Source organism: Penaeus chinensis, chromosome 7 (assembly GCF_019202785.1).
Source record: "Penaeus chinensis breed Huanghai No. 1 chromosome 7, ASM1920278v2, whole genome shotgun sequence".
Lineage (NCBI taxonomy): Eukaryota > Metazoa > Arthropoda > Malacostraca > Decapoda > Penaeidae > Penaeus > Penaeus chinensis.
In genome coordinates, this window is record NC_061825.1 from 38,908,511 (window position 1) to 38,921,010 (window position 12,500).

General features: G+C 34.1%; 1 protein-coding gene across 2 annotated transcripts in view; it reads right to left on the reverse strand.

Annotated features, from left to right (window-relative positions):
* Positions 1 to 12,500, reverse strand: part of LOC125027229 (selenoprotein N-like) — a 14,629-nt gene that overhangs the window by 237 nt on the left and 1,892 nt on the right. Inside the window, exons 2-10 of one of the 2 annotated variants that reach the window (XM_047616185.1) lie at positions 10,723 to 10,952; positions 10,008 to 10,141; positions 9,329 to 9,498; positions 7,715 to 7,810; positions 7,085 to 7,153; positions 6,765 to 6,916; positions 5,601 to 5,782; positions 4,904 to 5,113; positions 1 to 4,642 (exon numbers count right to left, since the gene is read on the reverse strand). The exon at positions 1 to 4,642 is cut by the window's left edge and continues 237 nt beyond it. In XM_047616185.1, coding sequence (XP_047472141.1) covers positions 5,009 to 5,113; positions 5,601 to 5,782; positions 6,765 to 6,916; positions 7,085 to 7,153; positions 7,715 to 7,810; positions 9,329 to 9,498; positions 10,008 to 10,141; positions 10,723 to 10,921 — 1,107 coding nt within the window. In that variant the 5' untranslated portion in view covers positions 10,922 to 10,952 and the 3' untranslated portion in view covers positions 1 to 4,642; positions 4,904 to 5,008. Of the gene's footprint in view, positions 4,643 to 4,903; positions 5,114 to 5,600; positions 5,783 to 6,764; positions 6,917 to 7,084; positions 7,154 to 7,714; positions 7,811 to 9,328; positions 9,499 to 10,007; positions 10,142 to 10,722; positions 10,961 to 12,500 lie in introns of both variants that reach the window. The other variant, XM_047616184.1, reaches the window with a different exon arrangement.

A 12,500-nucleotide genomic window follows, 5' to 3' on the forward strand; every position in this document is an offset into this window, starting at 1 on the left:
ATTATTTTCATTTTTGCTTCTTCTTTCCCTACCATTTTCTCTGAGCTCAAAAAAAAATACATACTAATTTCTCTACCTATACCATGGCACTTGAAGAATATATAGATATATATTAAACAATAAAAAAAAATAAATAAAGTCAATTGATCAAAAAGTGACCTTGGTGATACTGAGAACTTATACGACACAAAAATCACATCTTGCAACTGAAGAAAGACAAATTTCTTTTTCAATTACAAGGCTATTCGCAGTCGCAAATGTCTAGGCACGTATATATTTGAATTTACGTGTGTATAATTAATCTAAACCTTTTATGGTATCCAGGCAAATAGTCCAGTTATCTAGTTTCCCAATATAGGAGAGAGAAAATAATTTGAAAACATTTGGTACTTGTACCATGGATATAAACTACACTAAATTATATAACCTTTTTTGTATGCAATTCATCTTTTACATTCTCCTAATACTTATTATTTAATAAGTTCTCTTTCTTCTACTGTTAATTACAATATTAGTTCTTCTTAAACAATTTCCTATTGAAATTTACACTCCCCATGTCTGCCTATGTAATGAAAGCCAAATCTATCATAAACTGTGGAAGACAGTTCAAAAGAATACATAAGCATATTTTGCTATTCAAATCAGCAACATATGGTATGAAAATACTTTAAATCTGACCAAAGAATTTACTTAGAACAGATATGCTTTTTAAAATCAAATATTTCTTTTACAAATATATGCCTTTCAAACTAAAAAAAATTAAAAAAAATATATGGCTATTAAATGAAAATATTTCTTTTATAAATAAATGCATTTTAAACTAAGATATTTAATTTTCCATACATATATATCACATATCTGGAAGCATAATCAAAATCCCTTTAAGAGAAATATTCCTTCCTTAAAGAAAAAGAATGAACGAAAAAATCTAGAGCTAGGACTTCAAAATGCAAAAAACCTTTCTTTAAATCATTTGTTTCACAGTCCTCTGCAGTATCACTTCTAAACATTCTGAAAGCCTTTGGTAAAGGGTACATCAGAAGTGCAACAGAATGTTAGTAAGGCTTGCACGAGAGTCTTCAGCCGAAACACACCATTAGTTTTACTATTTCAGCTTCATAGTTTGCAAACCTTGCTAAACATCTGTTCCAAAATCTGAATGTGAACAATTCTAATAAACTAATAAACTACATCCCTGTGCAACAAAACAAGACATAAGATAATGTTCTTTATCAAAAATAAAAATAATTATAATAATAATAATAATATAAAAAAATCAAACATAATGAAACAAGTTTTAAATTCCAACAATACATAATAATGACATCTAGATTGATTTCCAAACTTGTCACTTCGCTTTTTAATAAAAAGTTGGTTTGTTATTTTTTTCTGTCATGAAAGTAAATATATTATTATCATTAATATCAATAGTAACAGACTGAAATACATGACTTTCCCAAATATGTAACTATCACAAAATATTTTATACCTACATTTATCTCCACAATCTACATCTTCCTGATAGCAAAATCACCGGATCAATAAAAAAATTAAATGAGTTTTGCAAGAAATCCTTCTTGAATAAGTGCAATTTCCCAAAGGTGGGCAGTACTGCTGATATTCCATACTTCAAAATTGCCTTCCAATGATTAATGCGCAAATCTAAAAAGTACTGGCTAATCAAAACCTATTAAGAAATACCTCTATAACAACATGAAGGTCCCCTATGTACTGCTCCCCAAAATCATGGCATAATAACATAATAATGTTATCAAGAATAATGATAAGTAAATATGAATAATGAATAAATCAGAGAAATTATGTTAGTGGAATTGAAAATGTGTCAGCAGTGATAGCTTCAGTTCTATCACTGGTATTACTAGAGGTACCACAGGTAGCTCTGGAACCCTTATCCGTACTAGCTGCGGTTAACAGTACTTTTCGGGGAATAAGATAACTCAAGCGACAAATTTCAAACACCGAATAACTTGGCATTCTTGCCCAATTTTGTTAATTTTTGTTAACAAAAGAGAGTGCATGCATCACATAACTTTTTAAATATTTTCCAATCAAATTAAGCAACATTCATTATGAGAATACTCTGTCTATTATGTTTCTGTTACTTCCTAGCAAAAATAAAGCTGTATTTTTAATTGAGAAATTATGCACAGAACTCTGAGAATAGAGTTTTCCATGAGAATATCTTAACATTATTCAAAAGCAGCAAAATTTGTTTTAGTAAGCTCTGTTACACTTGAGTCTATATCCTCAAGACGTTACTTTCTTCTCAAGCCACTTAGAGAATAGAAAAGCTCCCTTATGGAGACCATCCCTAAGCTCAAGGGGGGTGGGTTCTGGGTCAGGAGGTCGAAGAATTAGTTATACACTATTTCACACTTTTATATGAATGTAGAATTACCCAGTGAAGAAATACTTGGCAGTATAGCAAAAGGGTTACTTTAAGCTGGGCCTGTGCTGAGTCAGCATATTTTTTCAATTTCAACAAGTATACATCCCATATTGGAGCAAAAATTAAACGTATTTTGAAATCACTTACTGAAACAGATCATAAGAGGACAAAAGAGTCTTAGTTTGAAGAACCTGTAATTAAAGAAAAAAAAAAATAAAAAAAAAAATAATAATAAATATATAAATTAACAGATATTTTACAACATATTATATGTGGTACATATGATTTGATTTTGACATAATGGTTATAATGCATGAGCAGTAATGAGACTATCCCGAACAATAAAACATGACTCATTTGCTTACAGTAAGCAGGGAACCACAATGCACAGCACCCACTGTCACATTCATGTTCACATTCCCAGAATTTTGCATTTTTCTACTTTTCAAAGGGGTCAACTGTTTTGCTTCTGTTGTAACTTGGAAACCAATCTGCATATATTCATGTAACAAAAAGCATTTGAAATTACTACAGTTTCTACAGTAATTTGATGATAATATTTGATAGAAGGATTATTTTTATCTTACTGATCTCCTATACCAATCCTGTCAAAGTTTTTATCCAATCCAATATTGTTCATACCTTTTAGAAAGCATATGAAAATGTACATAAAATGCCTCCATGACCAAACCCCCACAAATTTAGACATGGAATGCCTATATCATTATCAATATTTATCAGTTTGACCTCTCACCCCCTACTCAACCCCCTCTTAGGGAAGGTCTCCTAAAAAAAATTATTCATATTACAATACAATTCAGCTTGCGACATTTACTACCCCTTGCTGCTGATTCTGGCGGGGGCAAGGACATATCCCCTTTGATGCCAGTGGAAACACGTAAGTCACCATGACATGTATAAAGAATATCCACTGTTACAGAGACAACTGGGCATTAATGATAAGTTACATACATACACAAAGAATATACAATTTCTGTGATTCTTCTTCTTGAGAAATTACCGGCATCTTATCTAACCCAAGGTTGACCAGAATTCAGGTTCTCCACACAAATTACAGTATCACTCTTTACATAATTATCACCATTAATGTATGTGATCAGTAACTCAAAACAATGCATTGCTCAAAATAACATGTCTTCAGGAACCCACCAAATAATTCAAAACTTAACAGAACTTTCCCATTCTAGACCTTTTAATTTTATCACAGTACAGTCAAAGTTAAACTCTATGTCATGGTATGCTCGAATATTTTTACATTCTATATTAGCTTACAAATATCACCGGATAGATTTCAAATCAGAAATAACATGTTCACAAAATGACAACGAGATATACAGTCTTCTTCAACATAACAGACTTAAGGTGCCAAACTTTTGTCAATGAATGTTGATGGTTCAAAGAGTCAGGAATTGTTTATATTCTATATTTATAAATATTCTCTGTCACCCAATTCTTTCTATTACCAGGACTTCTTCCTAAAGTCATACTGCATAATTATCACTATAATCAGTTTTTCAATTAATGAGGTGGAGAGACACCTGGTTGGTTGGTGAAATACCATGACAAGTTGGTGACAATACTTCCTTGACAAGTGACAGATTGATGATGATAAACACAAGAAATGCAACTATGATATCTGAACATGTTGCATTCAGCTTAACATCAAAAATTTATCCAAATCTCAGTGGAAGTAGATGAGTATAGACCATTTTCCAATCACTGGAATACAATTAGATACAATAATAAACATCTTCATAATGCACACAAAATTTTACTATCAGGATAGACTGCTTGAATTGCTGCACTTTCAGGCCCTTGGATATCAAATGTCTGTAACACCTGGGTCTGCTATGTTAAAGGCAACATGTACTTCATTTATAAAGATTTCCACATGTAAATTACATTTCATATAAAAAAATCGAGCAGAATTTCAAGCAACCTTACATGGGTCACCTATTCTTGAAATATCTGCCTGAATTCCTGAAGCCCTTCCTCTAAGAACTTGTAATAAGAATAGATTGCTGGGTCATAAAATCCTTCAGAAACCATGGTATCATTGAGCTCGGCTTCCAGAAGTTCGTTGGCATTTATGGCCGCAATGACATACCCTGAAGGATGCTGAACCAGCACTTGAACTGGGAAAACATATGCATCAAGTGCAAGACCAGCTGCCCTAGAAATCCCAGCCAGGGACTCATCATGACTGTATGTCTGAAAAAAATTGGCAAAGTTTGAGTTGCAAGAAATGAAGATAAATGCAAAGCATTCGGAGCTATGAATCATTTCCATAAAAGCTTAGTTCAAGTACATACAACTGGAGACACAAAAATTACTGTTCATTTTCTGTTGCTCTTTATTTCAACTTTTGTTTTGATTTACAGTCCAGTATAAAATAAGAAAAATAACTGTGTGTGTGGGGGGGGGGAGGAGGAGGAGCAGACAACATACCTAATCAAGAAAGGATAAACTCACTTCTAACTCAGTGACTAGTGCCCATGAGGAGACAAAGCTGTCTTGAAGTATGGCTTGCACCACAGGAGAGGCCAGAGGACCCTCCCGCAGTGCCCTGCCCGACCCTCAGCATGATTGATCCTCCAAAACACCCCACAAGATGAGTGTGTGTACAGGGCGGTGCTCCTTTACACCCTTGAAGAAAGCTTTAGTGAAGTTGTGGTACTCAACCTGCAAGTAAAAAATATTATGCTTTTTATTCATTTCCCTTACATTATATTCATACCTTAGTTGATATTTAAATAAGACTTGAGTAATTCAGAAATAACACTAAAGTGGTATAGTCTTTATGTAGGGAGTCACTACGGTACAGTGGTAAATCATATAGCTGGACTCCAGTTGGGACTCTAAAGCAAAATGGGTTGAGCCCTGCCTTAGTCCAAGGTTAGGAAAGGTATCCAATCCACTCAGGGCACCAGCTTCTATCTGATTCAAAAATGTCCTTGGAAAGAAAGTATCATCCCAGTCTTTGTGAGCAAGGGAGTTTGTGACAAAATTGGTCACAAGTGTTGTCATAATTTTAACCAATTCTCTATGTCAGATGAGTTATATCAGTATAATCTTTATATTCATACCAGCAGAAAATTAAAAAGACTGCTGAAAAATTTGCATAATAAATTAGGATATACAATCCAAAATCAAATTTCAACGAACATACTTGCTTATATCTATAAAACTCCTTTTGCAGGAGGTCATGAGCTTTTTCATAAGTGATTTCTTGGGACCACATGAGGCTCCCTGGGTCAGACAAGCCCTCTGCTGAGAGCTGCATTTGTTCAAGATGTGTTATTGTCACTTCCATGTCTTCATCCTCATTGGGTCCTATTAGCCACTCTAGATCTGAAAATATATATTTCCTATTATGTTAACTCCTATCCTATCTACTTATTTTCAGATTAATTTATAGCCAAATGTTTTTTGTCAGAAGGAAAAAAACTATTTTGAAAACCTGTAATGTTTTATGTAAACAGTGTGCACATTCAGAAATATTCATTATTATTAGTTTCAAAAGCACACAAGGACTTGCCAATCAAAGAGACTCTTCTTATAAACATAAAACCTAATGAAGCCAAGAAATAACAGGAGCACACTTGCCCCTGCATTGGGGATATCAAGATGAAAATTTGAAGTGGAGGGATGATGCTTATACCCCTTGTCTTTAATTCTGGACAAGCCAATTATTCTTTTCCTAGTAAAGCACTGAAAAATGAGAGGTCAGGCTGACTTTGGAAGTATTTTCCCTGAAACATAGAATTGAGGGAGCCAAAAAACTCCATGTACACAAAACAGATCAGCTACCATTGCCATGGGACAGGTACCACCCTGCATTTGGGCTTACCTTCAATATGGTATTATAGATACAATCTAGCATCTTTGGGCTTCAATGTAAAATATGAGGATGTATACTTCAGTACCTCTCCCTTGTCAATCCATGGTTAAGGTCTTAAAGGAACACTTAGAACAGTCTGAAAGATCTTGCCACTTGGTGACAGTTACTGGAACATCAGCAACAGAATTGCTGTGTTGTGCATAATTACGAGAGACAAATAAGGTCATTGGTCACAGGTGTTCAATTCTGAACTATCTGTTCTTGATGATGATATGAAAGTACAGTCAGAAAAAGAAGTATCGTTACCCTTTGCATAAACTAATATGAAAAATCAAAGAGGTGTGGCATAGCAAGGCAAGGTAGCGAGCACCGTAATCAGGTGTTAACAGAGAGAGGCATTCAGTTCCTCATTAAACCCAAGTAAAGATAACAATAGCTTTTTTTCTCACTGTGCATATATAAACCATCAATGTCACACTACCCAAAACTTACCCACATTCAGCTTCTGTTGAGTGGGAACATCCATAACAAAATGCTGAACACTGTAATCTGTCACATTGATAACCAGCCTGCCCATAAAAGCCGCTGGGGTGAACCACAGAGGTCTTCTAGGAGGGGTATTTAACTGGTATTCTGCATGCAATCTGGTGGACAATATGCATAAATTACAGTTTAGTTTACTGAAATTAATTGTTTTCTAATAAACACTGACTTAAGTGACCAAAAAATGACAAGATAACTATCAAATATCATTCCATTACACATAAAAGGACTTAAGGAGTTACTTTTACTTACAAACAATATCATCTTACCTGAAAATGATATCTAGACTATCAAAGGTCCTGGCTCTCAGCACAGCAGCTGCTCCACGAGGCCCATACCTACATTTACGGGAAGACACACAGACAGTCAGTACATTGTAAATCATGAACTTGCACACACAGACATTTTAGTTCATTGTTTAGCTAATTTACTTTTCAAATATTTTCAAAATAATGTATGGCTTTATATCAAGTAGTTTATCAAAGATTTCTTTACATTATGAAAGTGAAAAAATGCAAAGTCACCCATTCTTCAAGTCATGAATATAAAAGTTGAGAGGACAAATATGATTATCTCTAAAAAATCTAATAAAAAACAGTAATGACATTTAAGAGGTAACAGTAAACATTCCAATGCACAATGAAAATACTTTTTTGAAACTCATAGCATAAACAGTGCATGTACAGTAAAACATCCAAAGATCCGAGACTCTAAAATCTGCAGTGTTATTTGACTTCAGTCCAACTCACAAGATCTCTCCTGTATGCAATCCTGTGTAGAAATGATCACTTTGCATCTGCTTGGCAAGTACTCACACAGCTCTTCATTTCACTCAAAAGAAAACGACTGTACAATGCAAAATTATGAATGGTTTACTGTCTATGAATGAATCTGACTACCTGGACACCAAGAAGGGTTGTGGGTGAAAGAGAGACAACAAGGAGTAGAGTAGCTCTTCTACGGATCCTGATGGGGGAGGTGGGACATACTTATTGCTGCAACAGAACCACAGGAGAACTAAAATAGTCAAGTAGTATAAAGACTTCTCGTGAGGGAGAAGCGTAAGTGATGCATAGACAGAAGAAAAAAATAAATAATTACTCTTATTTAGTCATAAATCATTAGATGCATAATACAAAGTTTAATAAAAAAAAAGAATGTTTATCTAGAACCTAACATGCCTTTAAGACAGGGCCAAAAAATGTTTTCATAGGTTTATATTAGCTACATGTGGCCCAGAAATTATTTATACTCAAATACAGTTATCTATGAAAAAATGTTGACCTCTACAATGAGTTAGTAAAAATACAGACATGATTATCATAGAATGAACACATTTATCTATCCATCTACAAGAAATGATACAAGCTTGGAAGAAAAAAAAAAAAAATATATATATATATATATATATATATATAACCTTGATTATACACATGAAAATTAATGATAAATATGCACCTCTTAATAATGGTACCATTTGGGATCATTTCATCAGTCAAACGATTAAACCATGCTTATCGAAAGAGAAAAACTACAATATCTTTACATCTTTCATGAACATTTCTAAAAAAAAAAACTATTTTCTCATGAAAAATTTAGAGAATTAATGCACTATTCTGTCAGCAAAACAAATCAACAAAAATAAATAATATCCTTAAAATCACTATTTTTAGCAAATATTTTACTGAAAATGCTCCCTGAAGTCAGTATTAAATATTCTGTTCATGTCTAGTTATATATTCTAATCTAAGAGAACTACTGCCTCTTATCTAAAACTGTTTTAACCTATAAAATTTATCTTAAAAATAACTTGATAAAAATTTGGGCAATTGAGTACGGTTTAACAGGGCATGGAGTAACACATCTCAACTAACAGCAAAAATCATTGTATATTTTCTAAATTAAAACATTCAGTCTATTTTCATTCTCATCACAAAATCTTCCTTGCATAAAACAAAAAAAAAAGGAAAACATCTCATCTCTTACAGCTCCACTTGTCATATCTATCTATTCATCTACAAATTAAAGGCATTAAGAAAAATAAAAAATAAAATCGACACTGACATAGACTTCTTTTTAATTTTCTTTTAACAGATCAATAAATAAAATCTTTACCTTTAAAATAACTTAAAATAATTTTAATAACTTCTTTAAGATAATTCTTTATAGATTCATAAATCAAATCTGAAGAACTTCCAAAACATTTGAAATGAAAATTATAAATACAAACTATTCCAGGCTGTCCTGATGCCCAGAATATGTGAATAACTACAGTAAATTTAAATTAGAATATTCATGCTATTACGATATTTTTTTAAATACCTTTAAAATGTTTTCATTCCTATTAGAATCACTTCACAAGAACAAAAATACGTACATTACTAGGACAATCTTATCTCGAGCATATGGCACTATTAATATAACCACACATGCTTTCATAACTGAGGTACAATGCACAGTCATCTGTAATAATTGACTAATTCTTCTACATTACCCAAAGACTCTCCACAAACCTGTACATAAACTCTCGAGACGTATCGGGGATCAGTCTCCACACGTGGCCAGGTTTCGCATCTATTCCCTCGGCAGGTAGTAGTGCGGCAAAGGCATGGGGGTGAATCCACGACCATGCAACCGATGCAGTTTTCCATGTCAGTATGCCATGCAAACTTGACCTCGATTCCTAATAGGGGGGAAATGCAAGGTAACATCAATGATTAAAAAAAAAAAGGCTAGCTAAGGAGAATAAGACAAAACACACACACACACACACACACACACACACACACACACACACACACACACACACACACACACACACACACACACACACACACACACACACAATCACACACACACACACACACAATCACACACACACACACACACACACACACACACACACACACACACACACACACACACACACACACACACACACACACACGTATGTTTAAATAAATAAATACATATATATATGTGTGTGTGTGTGTGTGTGTGTGTGTGTGTGTGTGTGTGTGTGTGTGTGTGTGTGTGTGTGTGTGTGTGTGTGTGTGTGTGTGTGTGTGTTATCAAAGAACAATATCCTTATATCACTTATAATCTACCAAACTGAGCCAATGACAAATAATCAACAAACTAAACCATTATTGTTTCAAAACATTCTTTTATCCAAAACAAAAAGACTCTTACCTCACGATCTATAAAATCATCAAAGGCATCAGGAGAAACAGGTGTAAAATGAGTGCGCAAAGTTAATAAGGCGGCGTCGTTTGCACGTTCCGAGGCTTGGTGTGTGAGTGGCCATAACCAGATGACAGCAAAGCCTAAAAGATACAAAAGGAAATTAATATGAAAAAAATATAATGAAAATTAATATTAAAACATCTAGTGACTGTTATGCTGTTGTTTCACTACTATTAAAACTATCATTAATATCCTCATTTCTATATTTATCATTACCATTATATCTATAATTATCACTTATGAATAGTTTGTTATTACAATATCAATAATAATAATAATAATAATAATAATAATAATAATAATATTAATGACAAAAATAATAACAATCATTATTATTATCATTTTTGTCATTATTATCATTATTATTGTTATCATGACTATCACCATTGCCATTATCATTATCACTATGATTATCATAATCATTCAAATTATTATCCCCATTATTTTTATCATTATAATTATAATCATCTTTATTATAATAATAGTAATAACAATTATAATGATAATGATAATAATAACAATAATATCAACAACAACAAAAACAATAATAACAATAACAATACCATATTCATGAAAAGAAAAGATACAATGCACACAAATTGTTAAGAATCTACTACAACTAAAAATCTACAACAAAAAAATCTTCCGCGAGCTGTCTTACCCAAGAGAAACGAGAGGGCATACAACAGGTACTTCTTTATCGGAGGAACCTTAGCGTCCACCTGATGATCTTTGTCTTCGTCCCATTTCCGATCTATTTTGCCTTCTCTTGAATCTTTGCCTTCCTTTCCGAGCGTCCTGGCCTCTGAACCCCAGTCTACATCGGCCGCACTGGATTTCCTTTTCCGAGTGGATGTCATTTTCTCTCGGTTCTATTGAATTGTGTCATATCTGAAAGTCTGAGATTGGTGAGGTGAATGTTTGATATATATCTTATTATCAATTCAAATATATATCTATACTATAAACAATTAAAAGAATATTCAAATAAATAAACAAATATGTTATGTGTAGGTGTATGTATACATGTATGTAGGTAGTTATGATGTATGCATGAGCATGAATGTACATATTTATGTATGTATGTATGAGCATGAATGTATATATTTATGGATGGATGTATGTGTGTATATATTTACGGATGGATGTATGTGTATATATTTATGGATGTATGGATGTATAGATGTATGTATGTATGTATGTATGTATGTATGTATGTATGTATGTGATTGAGTGAGTGAGTGAGTGAGTGAGTGAGTGAGTGAGTGAGTGAGTGAGTGAGTGAGTGAGTGAGTGAGTGAGTGAGTGAGTGAGTGAGTGAGTGAGAGTGAGTATGAGTATGAGTATGAGTATGAGTATGAGTATGAGTATGTGTATGTGTATGTGTATGTGTATGTGTGTGTGTGTGTGTGTGTGTATGTATGTATATATACATAAACATACATACATATGTTATAACACAACTACACATAAATAACAGAACCTGGCACATATATATTATATACGCAAATATGTGTGTAAATAGGCAGATTTATTGAATATAAACCTTTCTAAATTCTAAATATATTGCAAATAAAATATCTACCTTCTTCAAAGGGTTGTATCTAATAAATGAATTATATTTTCCTACAATCTATAAGTAAGTTTTATTTCAAATGTATGTACTGCAACAACAGCCAGAGACAGACAGACAGACAGACTGGCAGCCGGCCAGCCAGCCAGCCAGACAGACAGCCAGACAGACAGCCAAACAGAGAGACAGACAGACAGAGAGAAACAGACAGCCAGACAGACAGTCAGACAGACAGCCAGCCAGACAGAGAGACAGACAGACAGCCAGACAGCCAGACAGACAGCCAGATAGACAGACAGCCAGACAGACAGACAGCCAGCCAGACAGACAGCCAGATAGACAGACAGACAGCCAGATAGACAGACAGACAGCCAGACAGACAGCCAGACAGACAGCCAGACAGACAGACAGACAGACAGACAGACAGCCAGATAGACAGACAGCCAGCCAAACAGACAGACAGACAGACAGCCAGATAGACAGACAGCCAGCCAGACAGCCAGCCAGCCAGACAGCCAGCCAGCCAGACAGACAGCCAGACAGCCAGCCAGACAGACAGCCAGACAGCCAGACAGCCAGCCAGCCAGCCAGACAGCCAGATAGACAGACAGACAGACAGACAGACAGAGACAGACAGATAGACAGCCAGCCAGACAGACAAACAGACAGCCAGACAGACAGCCAGACAGCCAGCCAGACATAGTGTTTATAATAACATTAATTTAACTATCAATATCATCTCTACTTAAATAATATCCTTTTTTCATTGCTATCTTATTGATCTTCTTCAAGTTCTTCCTCATCTTGCTAAACTTTATAAAATATATTTGGCTCATAATATCCACTTAAACATTGCCGAATTACCA